This window comes from Mesocricetus auratus, unplaced genomic scaffold, assembly GCF_017639785.1.
Source record: "Mesocricetus auratus isolate SY011 unplaced genomic scaffold, BCM_Maur_2.0 Super-Scaffold_100011, whole genome shotgun sequence".
Taxonomy (NCBI): Eukaryota; Metazoa; Chordata; class Mammalia; order Rodentia; family Cricetidae; genus Mesocricetus; species Mesocricetus auratus.
In genome coordinates, this window is record NW_024429195.1 from 50,008,881 (window position 1) to 50,026,694 (window position 17,814).

Consider the following 17,814-nt stretch of genomic DNA (forward strand, 5'->3'; position numbering starts at 1 on the left):
AATGAAGCCTTCTTCCTCTCCTCCTGTTCACATAGTCCTCTGCAAGTGAATGTGGCGGAGGTTGGGTTTCCTTAACCGATGGAGGAAAGCAGCTTTCCCACAACACCCATATCCCTCTCCCTTTTCCTCTTTCAGGTAAACATTTTTTGTTTTGTATTGTGTGTATGGGTGTCTGCCTGCATGTAGTATGTCTATGCACCATGTGCATGCCTGGTATCCTGGGAGGCCAGGAGAGGGCACTGGATCCCCTGGAACTGGAGTTAGAAAGGGTAGGCTGTCTGGCGTGGGTGCTGGGAACTGGACTCTGGTCCTCTGCAAGAGCAGCCAGTGCTCTTCTCTTAAGCCATCTTAGCCCCAGCTCTACATCATTTAACTCTGTGTCCTTTATGGGCATACTTCCTGTGTTTAATGCCTGAGCAATGGCTTTACCTTGTATTTATGTTTGTATTTATGTATGCATTTATTTATGGGACTTATTGCTGTGTCAGATGTGCTTTTACCTTGGAGGTGGCTGAGGCAGAGCTCAGAGGCCAGGGCTGGTGTTTCCTTTTGTAGCAGCCTTGACTCACTTTCTTGTCCAAATTTCATTTTATTTCCTCATTCCCCCTCCTATTTCATCTTTTGAACCTCTTCAGAGGTTTTCACCCCCTCAGTGCCTTAACTTTTCACCATTTTTACATTTATTTGTTTTTTGAGTGAGAGGGAGACTCATACCACTAGCAAACAGGTGGAGGTCATAGAACAACGTACAGGATTGGTTCTTTTCTCAGTCACTGTCCAATTGCTGTGAAGAAACACCATGACCAAGACAACTTATAAAAGAGAGAATTTATTGGGGACGTGTTTATAGTGTCAGGGGTTACACTGGGACTAACATAGGCTTTTGAAACCTCAAAAACCACCCAGTGATATGTATCTTCCAACAAAGGCCACACATCCTGATCCTTCCCAAACGGTTTCACCAACAGGGACCCAAGCATCCAAACACATGAGCCTCCTGCAGGCCATTCTCATTCAAACCACTCCAGTTCTGTCCTCCTACCACGTGGCTTCTGTGGATGGAGGTTAGAACACCAGTTAGCAAGAGCTTCACTGGCTGAGCTGTTTCTCTAGCCCTTAACTCTTAAAATATTTATAGAGGTATTTTATGCAATTGCCTCCTTCTCCTCCTTCCCTGCCCTCCTACTTCCCTTATGAGTAACTTTATATGAACAAAAAAATTATTCCAGATCCTATACAGTAACAACTGTCAGTCATTGTTTTAAAGCTGTTCTCTACTGTTGTGGGTCTACATATATTGACAAAATAACTTCAGGGCATAGTTTTGGTTGAAGATTCATAAATCACCTGGTAGCCAGGAACCCTCAATGCTCAACTAAAGAATAAAGGCTATATGTAGGTAAGTAGGCCAATTACATGTAGAATCTAAAACCACAAGTGAATAAAATCATACCTAGCTAAATAAAATTTTTAGGGGTATGTGTGTGTGTTTACCAAAAGTGATCAATATATAATAAGTATGATTCACTTATAGTATGGCTAATAATGAGCTAGCTATTGACCTTGAGCACCTAACTGTATTTCCAAGTGCCTACCAGACATTTCAAAAAGATAATCCAGTGGAATCAATGGAATTTTAAGCCAAACATCTCTGGAAACCGTGAGTCCTGACCCTTATGTGTTCTTCCTGTTCCCTGCTCCAGTCATTAACATTGTGTTCAGGTGTCTCCCTACTGGGAGCCCTAGTTTAGCTGGTCATCCAGTCCCTGCTTTGGTCTGAAAATCTCCTTTGAGTCCCTGACCCTAAAGTCATTCAGATCACATTCCTCCACTTATGTGATGTGTCCTTTGGGATGTGCGTGCGTGTGTGCCTGTGTGCGTGTGTGCCTGTGTGTGTATGTGTGTGTGTGTGTGTGTATCATTTGGGGTTTGCGAATTGGATATTGAATATTATAGTTTACACTTATATTGTTCTCTGCCTTTTAAACATTTCTGGCTTTTATGGTGTACATGTCAGCCTCCTCCTCCTGTTTGAGACAGCCTCACACTCAGCGTGTAGGGTTAGAAAGATGGCTCACTTGTTAAGCGTGCTTGCTGCTCTTGTAAGAGACCAGAGTTCAGTTCCCAATTCCCTTGTCAGGTGGCTCACAACAGCCTGCTAATAGGCAGCCCAGGGGATCTGACACCCCGTTCTAGTCTCCCAGGGTACCTACCTCCCCCCCACACCGGTTTTCGTTTTGTACCCAAGGATGACTTTGAACCTCTGATTCTCCTGCCTCTGTTCTTGCGTGCTGAGAATACAGATGTGTGCTACCATGTCTTCTGGGGTGGTGACAGCTGAGCCCAGCACTTCATGAATGCCAGGCAAACAGTCTACCAATGGAGGCCCAGCCCCAGCCCTCACAAATCTCTAGTGGAGTCCATAATTAAAAAGGGTTACAGATGGTCAACGGAGATTACATCAGTCTGTAATTTTGCATGCCGTCTACCATCATTCCTGACAGTCACCTCCTACACCACACAACTGATCATGCCACTCCCTAGCAGGAGGAAACCCATTGGATGCAGGTTGTTTATGAAATAAAGCCTACACTCCCCCAGGAAAAGAGGGTGAGCAGTGTGTGATGGGAAGCTGCTCTCCACCCTCTCGGTTTGTGTTTCACAGTTCACGTGGAAAGAGGGAAAGCAGACAGTTGTTATCACCTTGGGGTCAGATGACATGGCTGAAACTCTGCCTGTCGTTTGCGACCTAGGCTAAATTTCTTACTGTCTCCATGCTTCTTGGGCTTCCTATCTATAGTAAAGGAGACAGTACTATTTGCTTCATAGAATAGTACAATAGCACATGTGTACTTGGGGTCTGCAGGTTAAATAATGAAAAGTGGTGTTTTATATGTGTGAAATTCTGAAACCTTTAACCAGTCTTAGAAGGCCTCCCACAGGTAGGGAATTGCTATGGCTTATAGTGACTCCCGAAGTTCTAATGCTGGAAGTGTAATTCCCAGCGCAGCTGTTGGAGTGGGCACTTAATAAGCAGTGACTGCATCCCAAGGCTCCTGCCTTCATAAATCACTGATGAACGTTTTCTGCGGCTGTCTCAGCATTTTGTTGTTGAGAACACAAGTTCAGCTCACTCTTGAGTCTTCCTTCATTTTTGCCCTTCCGCCTTTTTGCCCTTCCGCCTTCCACCATGACCTGCAGGAGCATGAGGGCCTGTGTCTGGACATCACAGCCATGCATCTGACTTCTCGACTCCCTAAGTCATGAGCAGTCTCAGCTACGTTGTTACATTAATAAAACACAGAACAGAAGTGGAGATAAGTTTAACACGACCCAGTCAGAGCAGAGTTCTTCGAAGAAATGACAAGCTGAGATGTGACCAAAGTGGGAGTCTTGCAGCAGTGACAACAACATGCCCTATAGCAGGGCTGGGATAGAGTGAGAGAGCTGGGAGGGAGGAGGGAGGAGGGAGGAGGGAGGAGGGAGGAGGGAGGAGGGAGGAGGGAGGAGGGAGGAGAGAGGCTGACCTCTTCTCTCTTTTGCGAAAATACTAAGCACCACGAAATAGCAATTTGCATTAAACCAGCAGACCCACAAAGACCCCCACACAACACTCAAAAAATGAACACAGCACCTTTTCTGTTTTATACATACAAACAGTATAAAATGTTTATTATGTAAGAGCTGTGTTTAGTTTACAATATATTATATTGCTTCCATCCAATGAAAAGACTTCATACATTATATTCCTTATTTCGTTGTGTTTACAATATATTATATTGCTTAAATGCCACAAACACAGTGTAATTTTTTTACTTCATTCCCCCCAAAACTAAACTGTCTAGAATAATAGTAAGGGCAAAATAATATTGTATGCACCTCAAGATAAGGGAGGGCAATTGAAATATTAATCAGACAAGCATCCAGATATTTGACAATAAAATTTGAAATACTGTAGCTTCAATGCCATTAACTGCTTTATTCAAATCCTTGTGATTTATGTATCTTTGCCCAGGTTAGCCTGTCTCATATTCCCCATCTTAATACCACAAATGTGTTGTAATTTTGCAAATATCTGCCAACTATACGCCTAAATGACAAATTCTTAACCTGATCGACTGACATAAGTTATGTTCCCAAGGACCGAGGGAGGAGAATCTCTACCATCGTTGCTAGACATACTTAGAAAACCTAAAAGGAAGAGTAAATATCAGCCCAGTGATTTATAACGAAGCTAATAAAATTCAGGCCAGTATTCTAAAGTGTAATGAACATCATTTGAACATTCGACACATGAAAGGTTAACAAAGGCTATGAACTTGGTGTAACTTGAGCCATTTCAGCTGGTGGAGTTCACCAGATATAATTGGATTCAGGTGGATCCCGCCGCTCTTCGGCCTTTTTAAGGGAAGGCGAGCTCTGCTCCTGCTTGGCGCCTGCTGGCCTCGGGGCATGCATGAGGCTGGCTCCATACCCTGCAAAATTATTCACAGCTTAGAAGAAAAGAAACTCCCAAAACAGGCTCTTCAGATTCTTCATTAACCATTCAAATGAAACCAGTTTTCCTTTTTAACCCTGAGACCATAGTGACCACACAGCTACCTGAATAACGGCAAGTGACAGGTTCCAGTCCCTGGTCACTAAAAGTCTATTCTTACCAACGCCATCAGATCTGCTTTTCATCGCGCCCGCCACTCACTATGTATTTCGACTGTGTGGAAAGTCTTTCTCTGTCTCTCTGTCTCTCTGTCTCTGTCTCTGTCTCTCTCTCTGTCTCTCTGTCTGTGTGTGTGTGTGTGTGCGCGCACGCGTGTGTGTGTTTCTATTAGTTTCTGTCTGTCTGTCTGCCTCTCTCTTTCTCTCTGGACAGTCTCTTGTAGACCAGGTTGACCTTGAACTCCTGATCATTGTTCCTCCACCTCCTGAGAGCTGGGGATGACAGGTGTACACCACCAGGCCAGATTATTTGATGCTGGGACTCAAACCCAGCACTTCGTGCATGCTAGGCACGCACTCCACCGAGTGGGCTTTGCCTAGCCCTACCGTAAGATGACTGAATGGAAGGCTGGTCCTACACCCAGGTCTCTGGTGCTCCTGCTGAGAATTTGGTGATGGATTCTTTTCAATCCGTGACCGAACCAGCCTCACTTATGTTAAAGCTCTCTGACATAACAGCTTCCACTCTTCATACAGACCCGAGGATAAAGTTTATTGCACTCATACAACACAGGCGTTCTATTGGAATTAGGACCTTGCTCTTCACGGTAGAGAAGAACTATAGTTTCAACTGCCTTCTACCACTAGGATTTGTGAATTTTGCTCCAAGTGCTCATCTGGCCGTCTCCAACCCAGTTCATGAAACCTGCACCTCCTTCCTTTCCTTTCTTGAATCTCTCGAGGTGCTGGGAGCACTGCCTCATTTTTGCTTTCCTAAAATGGAGCCAAGACAGCAATTACATCTTAAAAGTCTGCCTCCGTCTTCCTGTGCATCAGAGACAATCTGATTCAACATTTCATATGTTCCTTGTGGTTTTTAAATGCAAGCATGCTGTTAAACAACTGTTGAGAACAGAGCCCCATTGCTGGATGTGTTTCTTTGAATTGTCGGCATGTAGGCTACTAGCTTGAGGGATGGTCAAACCATGAGCTAACAATGCACTGAAGTAAATCCCTCCCGTGCAAGTGCGGCTTGGCTTGCCACCCATGAAGCCCAACCTCCCTGCTGGGGTGGGAGAGCCTAAGCAGGGAGCTGGTCTGTTTCCAGAACCCCCTCCTCCTCTCCATGATGCCTGGGTGCCTAGGACCTCCCAACGTGCCACCCCACTGGGAATCTGCTCTTTACCAGAGCTCTGTGACTCAGAACTTCCCTGTCACCTCCCTCCAGTCAAAATAAACCCCATTCTTTCAGTTTGATTCTTTTGGTTAGTGTACAAAAGAGCTGGGTGGCCACCCCAGAACAGGTTTGCACCAGAAGCGCCAGGGCACCTTCTTGCAAGCAATGCCTTGCTCTGAAAGGGATACTGATGGCAGATGAGCCAGTGTGGCGCAATGTGGTCGTCCCCTCACTATGACTCTGCGACAGGAAGGCTCCTAACATGCTTTCCATTTTTGGATGAGTGACAGCACCTTTGTGCCCAGCTCACTGGGTATTGTCCCTGGGTTGTATGCACTGCCCTATGAGAACTGATCTAGAAAAATATTTGACGTGGCCGGGCATTGGTGGCGCATGCCTTTAATCCCAGCACTTAGGAGGCAGAGGGAGGTGGATATCTGTGAGTTCAAGTCCAACCTGGTCTACAGAAAGAGTTCCAAAACAATTCAGAGAAACCCTGTCTCAAAAAACCAAAAACCAAAACAAAACAAACAACACACACACACACACACATATATATGTATATTTGACGTGGAAGTGATCATTTCAAATTCGCATCTTGTTATTTTGGAGGTGCAACAGGATTGAGATAATTGGTTACTCAAGTGTTACGTGAACCAAACCTCCTTTTCCTTGAAGCCAGGTAGGCAGTGGACATATGTACAGGCTCATGGTGGGGGTTGGACCCCCAGCACCTCAATGGAAGGGAGGGAGGGAGGGAGGGAAGGAGGGAGGAAGGGAAAAAGGAAGGAAGGAACGCAAGAGGGAAGGAAGTACTTTAGCTAATCAGTTTCTTCCCTCAATACACTGAACTAGCCTGTATTATTAATTTGACCTAGAGAATAAGCATGACGACGTTTTACAGATCTGGTGGCATTTTATACACATTCTGTTCTAAACTTTAGTTGGCTTTGAAGTTGAGAGAAGAGATGAGCAGGGGTAGGGACAGAGAAACTGTCACTGATGACATAGCAAGCAGGACTGAGTTACAGGCCATCTGAAGATGATCCTCCTTAGTTGTCATGCCTAGATGTCCTCACTCACTTTTATTGCAGTGCCTTCCATGCCAGCCTTCTCGACATTGGCATTTGTTGGGTTCGTGGCAGGTTCCATGAGCTCCGCAGCCCGGCTCGCAGACGGCTGGAATCAGAGCAGAACAAAGCTATGCTTCCTCGGCTTTCCCCTTTCTTGTCTTAGACACAGCTACATAGCTACTTTTCCCTCCATTCTTTAGAATATGTTAGTTTTGGCTTTGCTTTTTTTTTTCTCTCTCTAAGTCACTTTCCAGCCAAAAGTCAGCTTCAAGGTTGGAAAAAAAAATCCTTATGAATGATCTTTCTACTAAGCATCACGTTTCTCATACACAAACACCCTCAGTGAGATTTTAAAACTACCAGATGGTGAGAGATTATTCCTTTTAAAAAACCCTAATAGATAAAACAAACAAAATTTTAAAAATGAAAAAATTCAGCTGTGTGCACTAATATTTTATATGCAGGTGGCCCCACAATGCCCACGGTCTAAGTAAAGGAAGCATACATACATCAGGGGGGAAAGGTCAGCTCTGATGTGGGAACAGCACGCAGCAGGCATGGACATTATATCCAAAGCAGACATTAAATACCACTACCCTGCACCCATACTGCCACCATGGCTGGTACTTACGCTTAGAACAGAGGTCTCCTTGGTAACCTTTGGGACACTTACATTTGCTTTTCCCAATGCATTTACCTCCATTTCGGCAGGGTTGTGGGCATTTGCCTGCAGTAGAGGAAATTAGGTAAGTAAGGAAGGAGCCCAGGGCTGTATTCAACAATAATTACATCTTTCCAAGGAGTAACAAGGCTGTGAATGGAGAAACTTTGAAATAGCAGTTGTTTCCATTTATCTTAGGTCTCCTCTGGTTTTTATATTGTTTTTGTTTTGGAGAAAAGCTAATATATTATATGAATTATATTATATCATATTATGTTAAACATAATCCCCCCTTTTCCACAATGAATATACTGCCAAATGCACAAAAATAGAAAACTCAAACTAACCTGGCTCATACATGCTTGTAGTTTCATATACATTGGTCTAGAACTTCATACATGACTGACTTATTACATGACATTTTCTACAACTTCTGCTTTTTTTCATATCACTTTTTTCTGGAAGTAATTCCATCTATACCCACACCTGATGATAGCCTTAGCTTGGCTTCATCTTGCAGGTAGCAAGTTTGCATTTAGTAGTTCAATCGGGAGAAGTGAACCTTGGAGACAGGAATGGGGGCACAGATAGAGAACCACAGAGAAGGAAAGACAACAGAAAAGTGTGCTTGTGGGATGGGCAACTGGACTCTATTTTGCTGGTCTGGCCAAGGATTATATCAGAAGCACATGAGAGTTGACTGAAAAGAATAGAAGGGAACATTTGTTGTTGGCATCTGATGCCTACTGGTTTATGTCCTTTGGAGAGGGCTTCTTCTCACTTCCATGGGGGAATGGCAGTATGAAATGTATAAGGACTCAGAGATGCCCCTAGGTGGGAGGGACAGGGATGGAACAGATCAGATGAGTGGATAGGTTGCTATAGCAATGGGTGGAGTGAGTGGCTGGTCCCTAGTGTCATAGCTATCCATCTTTATGGACTGTGTGAGAGCCTAAGGACATGCCAATCTCCCTGTTAACTCTGCATCAAATGAATATTGCCAGCATTTTCACAGAGCCTTGAATCCTAGAATTTTAGAACCACAACAGGACCAGAGATGTAAGAGCTATGCAACAATGTTCTTCTTTCTTATACTACAAATGTTTATTTTCCTATACAACCTAGAATTTTCCATTTGAAGGATGGCTTCTTAGAAGTAACTGATAAGGGGCTGTTAATCCAAAGTTGAAGCCACCTCTTGCCAAGTGCATGATGGTGTCCCAAAGATATCCAGAGACCGATAGATTTCAGTGGTGACCCAGTTTTTGTTCTTGTTTGTTTGTTGACTAATGAAATTATTGCCATTAACAAATTCACCTTTAACTTACTAAAATTTTTTATGGTCAAAGAAATCTTGAGATGAAGCAATCTATAATTTTTTTTACTAATAGGCACCGTTTTTTAACAAAAGAATTGAATTTCATGTGAAAATTGTTCTGCTACAAACACTTTACTTTTTACTTCTTACTTACCCAAAAGAACTTTATTTGTTTATAAATTGGACAAAGCCACATTTAGTCATGAAGACAATGTGCATACAACAATGTTGGGAAGTTAAGGGCTCTGCAGTAGGCTAGAATTCAGCTTTTACTTTTTTTCTTAAGGCTCCCCGCCCCTGTTCTTGAGACAGTATCATTTAGACTGGCTGGCCTCCAATTCAATTCACTCTGTAGCTAAGGATACCCTTGAACTTTTTTCTGCTCCTCTTACCACATCTTCCTGGTGCTGGGTCCTAAGTGTGCCCCACTATAGACAATTTTATTCAGTCCGGGGGATCAAACACAGGGCTTGTGCATGTTAGACAAGTACTCTTGTCCCAACTAAGCCACAAGAGGAAAGAGCTATATTAGGGTGTTCAAGGGCTAAACCCACCATGTGTGGGCCTTGGAATGTTGAGTGGTTTTGCTTATTTTCTCCAACAGTCTAACTTATTTTCTATAGAGAACTTTTATAACAAGCTCCCATTAAGTACTTTTTAAACTTATTTTTCATAGGATGTAAGTAATTTGTGTGATCTTTCTAACTTAAGTTCTATTAGAGATTCTTAGGAAACCTATAAGCCTTACATAGCAAGATGTATGCATAGCTGGCATTCCAGACACCTCCAAGGACAGTGACAGACCTAATGACAACATCTCTCAAAACAGTCACAATGGGGATTGGGAAGGTATCATTACTGGTAGAAGTCAGGAGAAGTGGAAATTAGACCGACAGACAGTAGAACATGTCCCTGTAAGAAAGAATGGTGAGTACTGGTGAGAGTGTGGGGAAATCACAGTGTTGCTGAAAAACGAGAAAAAAATAACAGTTCATCAGCGAAGCTGTTCCCTTGTGGTCCAGAAATCCTCCTTCTAGGTAAACAGCCAAAAGAGACGCAAACTTGGGTCAGTGAGATGACTCAGCAGGGATGTGCACCTGCCACCGAGACAGAAGGCCTGAGTCCAATCCCCAGGAGCCATGACTGGGAGTAGAGCACCAACACTCAAAGAATTTTCCTCTGTTCTCTACATGTATGGTATGGCATACACACACACACACACACACACACACACACACGCACACACGCACACACACACACGCACACACACACGCACACGCACACACACACGCACACACACACGCACACGCACACACGCACACACACGCACACACACGCACACACGCACACACACGCACACACACGCACACGCACACACACGCACACACGCACACACGCACACGCACACACACACGCACGCACGCACGCACGCACACACACATACACACGCACACACGCACACACACGCACACACACACACGCACACACACACGCACGCACACACACACACACGCACACACACGCACACACGCACACACACACACACACACACACGCAGCACACACACACGCACACACACACGCACACACACACACACACACACGCACACACACACACGCACACACGCACACACACACAAATGCAAACCTGTCTGCATGGAGACACGCACTCAAATGCTCCTCAACTGTAAGTGAATAGACAAATGAAGTCCGTCCCCATTACTGGATGACACTCAGCAGTAGAAAGGAGTGACAGTTCTGGTGTATTCTGCACCACCTGCAGTCTTGAAAACAATGACCTTTAGCGGTAGAAGCCAGGCACAAAATGCTCTGTCTTGTATGGCTCCGTTTATGTGAGGTATTGGGAAGAGACAAGGGTAGAGAGAGACAAAGTAGATCGGTGGTTGCCAGGCCCTAGGATTATGAGGGGACTTGGGAGACATTTCTGGTAAACATAGGTATAAACTTTTATTTACAGTGGACATAAATTGTTCTGAAATCAGATTGAGGTGACAGCATAGCTTGTGGATATGCAGGATGATATACTTTAAAATGTTGAATCTTACGGTGTGTTATACATTCACCAAAAGATAAGAATAGTTCAACTCTGCCTTTTGTCTGTACGCACAGAGAAACTTCAACTCCAGACCTATTTCTGCTTTTTATTCTCCTTCTGGTCGTGTCCCTTTCATTGAAACAGGAAATTTTCTAAAGGGATTTGAATGAAATTTGTGGTTGACTCTATGATGAGTTTTCAAAACCCTACATTTTTGGTACAGTTAGAATTAAAAAAAAAGACAGAAGAGAGAGGAAAGGTGGAGAAGAAAGGGGAGAAGGAGGAATGAGAGAGAGAGAGAGGAGAGGGAAAGAGAGAGAGAGAAAGGGAGAGAGAGAAGGAGAGAGAGAGAAGGAGAGAGAGAGGAGAGAGAGGAGAGGGAAAGAGAGAGAGAAGGAGATAGGGAGAGAAAGAGAGAGAGGAGAGAGAAAGAGAGGGAGAGGGAAAAGGAGAGAGAGAGGAGAGGGAGAGAGAGAGAGAGAGAGAGAGAGAGAGAGAGAGAGAGAGAGAGAGAGAGAGAGAGAGTCACTCTGCCAGAGGAAAGTTCATGAGCACAGAGGCATGAAAAGGCACTCTTACATGAAATGAGCCCATGAACAAAGACTCGTAAACAAGGCATGCGACGTCTGGGGCCGAGCATTGGGAGAAAATTGAGGGGAGTTAGCTCAAGATGTCTTTATCAGGAAAGAGTAATTAATAAGAACAGAAACCACATCCTGACAATTAATTACATGTTCGATGGAAACTTCAGAGTGATTTCATTTGAACTCTATAAAAAAAATGGTGACTTCATCCACTACTCATTAAAGTACAAAACCCACAAATAAATTAGAGGTTGGAAGTTAAAATAGGAACATAGCATTATTCAATTTGGAATCTACCTCAACTTTGGGAGCAGTGGCGATGCCAAACACAGCAGTGCTTTAGAGGCGGTATAGATGGGGAGAGCTACCCTCGACGAGCATCCCAAAGGCAGCCCTCAATGGGCACACACGATGGCTTGTGGCCTGCCTGGACATGCGCCTCCATGCTAGTCTACTGGGTCATTGTGCGGCTCAGACGGAATTGGGTTTCAAAGAGAAATCTGCATGCTAGCGAGCTGGTGGGTGGCAGGGCTGGGAGGGGGCAGAGCTGGGACCATTCCCCCAGCTTTTTGTATAGAAGCATGACAGACAACATCGTGTAGGCAGAGTGGGTGTCTGCTTTAAGGTCACAGCTCAGCTCTTTATTCTTCATCTGAGAACTCATGCAACACTGCTATTGAAGACACACGCATTTCCAGCAACCCCGTAAAGTTCCTTTTGGCCCCCAACAGCAACTCCTATTTCTACTTGAAGACTGCGGACTCACTCTGCATGCCCGCCTCGTTTTGTGTACTATATCCCCGGGAGTCATTTAGGTGGCTGTGCTGTTGTTGTTTTAATTGCGGGGCAGTGTTTAGCTCCTCTCCTATCCTTTTGTCTTAGATGGGTCAGGCTGTTCTAGTATTTTAGTAACGACTGGCAGAGGAAAAGCCTCTGTGCTTGCGGGTTTGTCTTGAGCCTCTGGGATACGCACCGCCTTTCTTAGCCTTACTTTTAGACAAAGGGAGTGGCAGAGGAATCTGGTGAAGAGAGACCACTGACCTGAGATCTCACACAAGGTGTCCATTCTGTCTAAGCTTCCGATCCATCAAGAGGAAGCATGAGACAATCTTTCAGGTCCCCCACCCCCGAGACAGCCTTTCAGGTCTCCTCCCACCCCCGAGGTCCAAAAGAATGGTGAGGTCTATACTCACTCATCTCACACTGCTCTCCTTCGAGTCCTGGAGGGCAAATACACTTTCCCGGGTAAAAGCAGGTACCTCCATTAAAGCAGGTAGCCGAGCAGTTTGCTGTTAGGATGAATGACAGGGTGCTCCATTAGACAGGCATTTAAGCTTAGAAAGGACTTCACTTAAAGAGAGCGATATTTCTCCAGTATGTATCTAACACATTTTCACCTACATAATAAACAAACCACTTTGCAGTTAAAAAAAGTTATAACTAAACATCCCATTATTTGAAATAACCGATTCAAATTATAATTACAGTCAAGTTACAAAGACTATTTCAGAATATAAGAGAGAATAGGGTATTACACATTGGATCCATAATATGTTTTTTTTAAAGTCTTTTCAAATAAGATGTATGTGCTAAGAAGAAGAATCTGCAAATCCGGGAAAATACTTTTTGGAAACCATCAAGTTGGAAGATAAAGGGAGAGAACTTATGTGGGTCCGACAAAGGAAAAAGCCATGTCAAAAGTGTCAGGGTTCAACAAGCAGGAAGCTGCTCTCAGATGATCGGAGCAGCTTCTAACGAACAGGAGTTAAAAAGAGACTGTCGCGGTACTTGGAGAAAGACTCCAGTAATTGCATTCCGAGAGACAGGCTGTGGACCCTGTGAGGTCCCAAGGATGAGGATGAGCCATGGCTGAGCCTGAGAGATGAGTGGGATGATGGGACACAGTAAGCATCCAATTACACCCTGGGCGGGGGAGGGGATAAACATGCTCTAACTCATCCCAAGCCCCTCCCTCTCAGTGTCAGTTACCAAGACAGCAAGGGAACTAATACGAATTTTGTTTTGTTGTGAACCAAAGATGCTAACCAACTTTCACTGTGGCTGAGGGTAGACTGGCCAGCACTTAACTAGTCATTTCCTGAAGTTCGTGGCAGATGTCCCCAAAGCCAATGGACATGATTCTTTAATGTTTGTTCCAAAATATAGTGCTGAAGTCTAGCTCCGTGCCAGTAATTAAAACCATTTTTCAGCTCCATATCCCTAAGTGGATACTAAAACAATCTTTTGTTGAGCCAGTAAAAAATATATGCTTTATGTTCCAAGGTCTCCAATGAGACCAAATGAAGTTCCAACAGATTTTTCCAAATGAGTCTTTAAAAAATTACTAGAGTATAGCATGTAGGAAAATCTTTCATGTGAAAGACAAAATATTATGGAATATAAAATGTACTGGAATACAAATATATATTTTTCCTCCATGACTCTGAAGTATTTGTGACACTGTAGCACAGATATATGTAATACATTGATACATATATATATATACACACACATATATGTATCAGAATAGCCAGTTGGTGGTGCATGCCTGTAGTCTCAGCCACTTGGGAGGCAGGAGGAACTCTCGAGTCCAGGAGTTCTATGCAGTATCATGTTACAGCTGTCAGCTGTCTGTATTAAGTTGAGCATCAGTATGGTGACCTCTTGGGAGCAGGGACCATCAGGTTGCATAAGGAGGGGTGAGCCAGCCAAGGTTAGATAAAGGACCTCAGGAGATCTTTCATCGCATAAACCCTGGCAATAATGGCCACAATTGAACAGACAGGAATCATTAATCATTTCGTTAACCCTGGGAGTGTGTCAGCTCAAGTGTCAGAAGGTTTGCTTTGTTTCCAGTAGTTGTGTTGTAGTCTGAGTTTTATTCGATTTCAAGAAATGCCTGGTTCTGAAACGGTAGAGATACCAAATGTTAACCCTGAACAAATGAAGACACACTCTTGAGGAATTTTATTGACTCACTGTTAAAAGATTACTGCTGCCACTAGGTCCTCATCTTTAGGGATATGTATTTAAAATATTTTTAGCCTAATGCTGTGTTTTAGCAGTGAAAAAGGTATAAATACTCAGATGTTATCCCATCCCAGGGATGGAAGATAGAAGGCAAAGAGGAAGAGCTCATGACCCAAGTTACCTGCCCGAGTCTCAGGTCACTTGGGAGGAGCTGTGACGTGACTGAGAGTGACAGGCAATGTGGAACAGTGGAGGGAATGGAATCGGGGTCAAGCGATTCAAGCTATATAAACTCCAACACGCTTCTCTGGGGGTGAAATGTATGACACTGTCCTCCTCTCAACAGTTGTCAAGAATCTGACCAGAGAGTCGTGGGAAAGTGTTTTGTATAGCCTAAGACAGCATACATTCAAATCACTCCTCTAACTTACACCAAGAACTCTTTGCAGATTGGCTAGCACTTATCTAGTCACTTCTGGAAATGACTAGTTAAGTGCTGGCCAATCTGCTTTTTTTCCTTTTTAAAAAACTGTGTATACCCACGAAAAAGCAAACCAACAACCAAACAGAAAACTGTGCTGCAGTGTTACTCCATGCCAAGTGACTGATCACAAGAGACACTGCTTAAAAACGGTATTTGTTATTCTCTTTAAAGCATGTTTTATTAATTAAAAAATCAACAGTCTGTGGTAAATAGCATTATGGGTATTAGGATGCCTTCACTAAATTCATATACTTTGCCGAGTATTTATTTATTTTTGATTCTTTAAGACAGGGTTTCTCTGTGAACCTTTGTAGACCAGGCTGGCCTTGAACTCACAGACACTTAAAAAAATAAAGAACAAAATCCTGTTACCTTTATCACAGTTGACGCCATAGAATCCAGGTGGGCAGATACAAAAACCAGGAGTGACGCACAGTCCGCCATTCATGCACCGAGGTATGCAGAGGGCTTACAGGGAGAGAGGACTCTGATTAAGGCCAAACGGGGGTCTGGAGCAGGTTCATTTTGCAACATCAATGACTCCACAACTTAAACTTTGTGATAGAGTCTAAAATGTTTACTCTTTAGATATACAATTTGCAATGTAAAAGAATTGTTTCATGGTATTAATTTGGCTAGGTTTCAGCTTCTCAGCCAATGTATTAAGAATTTTGAATTTGTTCTACTTTGAATGCCTGATTAAATCTTTTTCAAAATCAGGCCAGGAATGGTGGTGCACGCCTTTAGTCCCAGCACTCAGAGGCAGGGGTAGATAGATCTCTGTGAATTCTAGGCCAGCCTGGTCTATATAATCCAGTTCCAGGAGAGTCAGGGCTATACAGAGAAACCCTGTCTTGAAAAACAACAACAACAAAATAAAATAAAATCTTTCTCAGAATAAACTTTACTATGATGTGGGTTTTTTTATTAAAAAAAAATACTGCAAATATATTTTCTCTGCCCCATTTCCTTGACCTTCAAACTCTAAGACAAGTGAAAATAAGAAAATACCCTTATCTCTTAAAAGTAAAAAATAGTTTTGTTTACTCTGGCCTAATAAATTCTTGGTATTTAAATATCTTGTGATTAATACTCATTTTTCTCACTTATCCCCCTCTTTCTTTTTCTTTGTTTTTTCGAGACAGGGTTTCTCTGTATTGTTTAGGAGGCTGTCCTGGAACTTGCTCTCTAGGCCAGGCTGGCCTTGAACTCACAGAGATCCACCTGCCTCTGCCCCCCCCTCCCTCCCCCCCCAGGGCTGGGATTAAAGGCGTGTGCCACCACCGCCCGGCTTCATACAATGGTCTCAAAAATAGTACCTCTGAAATAAATGTACTTCTTTTCAAGCCTTCTTTCAGCTTATGCTAAGGTATAACTTATACTCAGGTATTGATCATGAACTGAGCTATGTTTAATTGGAAGAATTTCAAATCAGTTGTGATGTTTAGAACCCTAACATTTTCATAAGAATATCACAAAGTACACTGCAAATAGAGCCCAGCTGGAGGCTTGATTGCAGAGAACACATGCCCTAGTTAAAAGTTCTCTGGCCACGTATCACATTAAACAGAAACCGACCCATAGAAGTACGACTTCCCAACAGGTCCTCTGCCACAATTTCAAGTTTCACTGATCCTCAAACGATTGCCAAATAATAACAGTAACTTCAAGAGATGTGTTACAAACAACAGAGACCCACGTGGGGTGTCTGTGGCTTCCATGTGCATTGGGAAGCCAGCCAGGTGGACCAACTAACTTCCTTGCTTACCTTTCTCACAGTGAGGCCCGTAGAACCCATCAGGACACTCACAGACTCGCCTTTCGTTACAAAAGCCTCCGTTTCGACACCCTCCAGGACATTCGGCTGCACCAAAGAGAAACAAGGCAAAGAACATGCCCTTGAGGCCAGACAGGGTGAGACACCAGTGGTCATTTATAATCCGGTGTTCTCGGGGTAACTGACTGAACGCCCACAATCTTTAACCTTCTTTGTATATGTTAGAGCATTGACTGGCTCCATAACTTAAACTTGATCCTGGAAGGTGGAAGGCCCTTGTGGTGAGTGGGCACCCAGGGCATAGCAATGAGGTACTGAGGCCCTGCATGCCTGGCAGGATAGTTGTGTGATCATGACTTCCTGTCTTCTGTAGCTGTGAACTGTGCCAGGCATTTGGCAGGGGCATGGGTAGTGTGGGTTTGACTGGTAGAAATTTTGGTGATGATTGATACCTGCAAGGAGGAATTGGAACGAGAAAGGAGACATCTGTGGCCAGGGGTGAGATACACCTGGGGACTCCTAAATGTTATGTTAGGAAAGGAAGAGCCCGTGCTTTGACATCACACTGGAGGCCCTGAGTCCTAACTGTGTCCAAGCCTGAGAAAATCTAAGTACTTGTTAACGGACCCTGTGTACGAGCCCTGCAACTCCCCACCTCCAAAGCCTTCTCTTGAGTAGCTGCCAATGCTCACCTTGTTGACACGTTTTAAAGAAGATAGCATTTTGAGGGGTCTGAAGGATGGTGTTGCCTTCAGAATTCATGACAACCACGTTCACCTCAAATGCTGCCACCCCGTCCTGTTTGCCGAGACACGGAAATCCAACCTGAACAACTGGAAGGAAAAAAGAGTCTGTGAAATAAGTTTAGCCAATTGATTCTGGCTTTCCAGAAACCACTGGGAGACCAAGCAACAAAAAGGATCACATTTTTGTGATTTTCAGGTATCTCCACTGGAATTGAGATAGTATTTTGATTACCCAGGCATTCTCTGTGGAACTTATGAACCACAGTAGGTGGTAAAAGAATAAATCACTCTTGGTAATTTGTGTTCCACTAAT

The 17,814-nt window shown here is 43.8% G+C and overlaps 1 protein-coding gene across 1 annotated transcript in view; it reads right to left on the reverse strand.

Moving 5' to 3' along the window:
- Positions 1-3,635: 3,635 nt before the first annotated feature.
- Positions 3,636-17,814, reverse strand: part of Wif1 (WNT inhibitory factor 1) — a 55,454-nt gene continuing 41,275 nt past the window's right edge. Inside the window, exons 4-10 of the mRNA XM_005081522.4 lie at positions 17,448-17,588; positions 16,747-16,842; positions 15,351-15,446; positions 12,718-12,813; positions 7,538-7,633; positions 6,917-7,012; positions 3,636-4,475 (exon numbers count right to left, since the gene is read on the reverse strand). Of these exons, the coding sequence (XP_005081579.1) occupies positions 4,354-4,475; positions 6,917-7,012; positions 7,538-7,633; positions 12,718-12,813; positions 15,351-15,446; positions 16,747-16,842; positions 17,448-17,588 (743 nt within the window). The 3' untranslated portion in view covers positions 3,636-4,353. The remainder of the gene's footprint in view (positions 4,476-6,916; positions 7,013-7,537; positions 7,634-12,717; positions 12,814-15,350; positions 15,447-16,746; positions 16,843-17,447; positions 17,589-17,814) is intronic.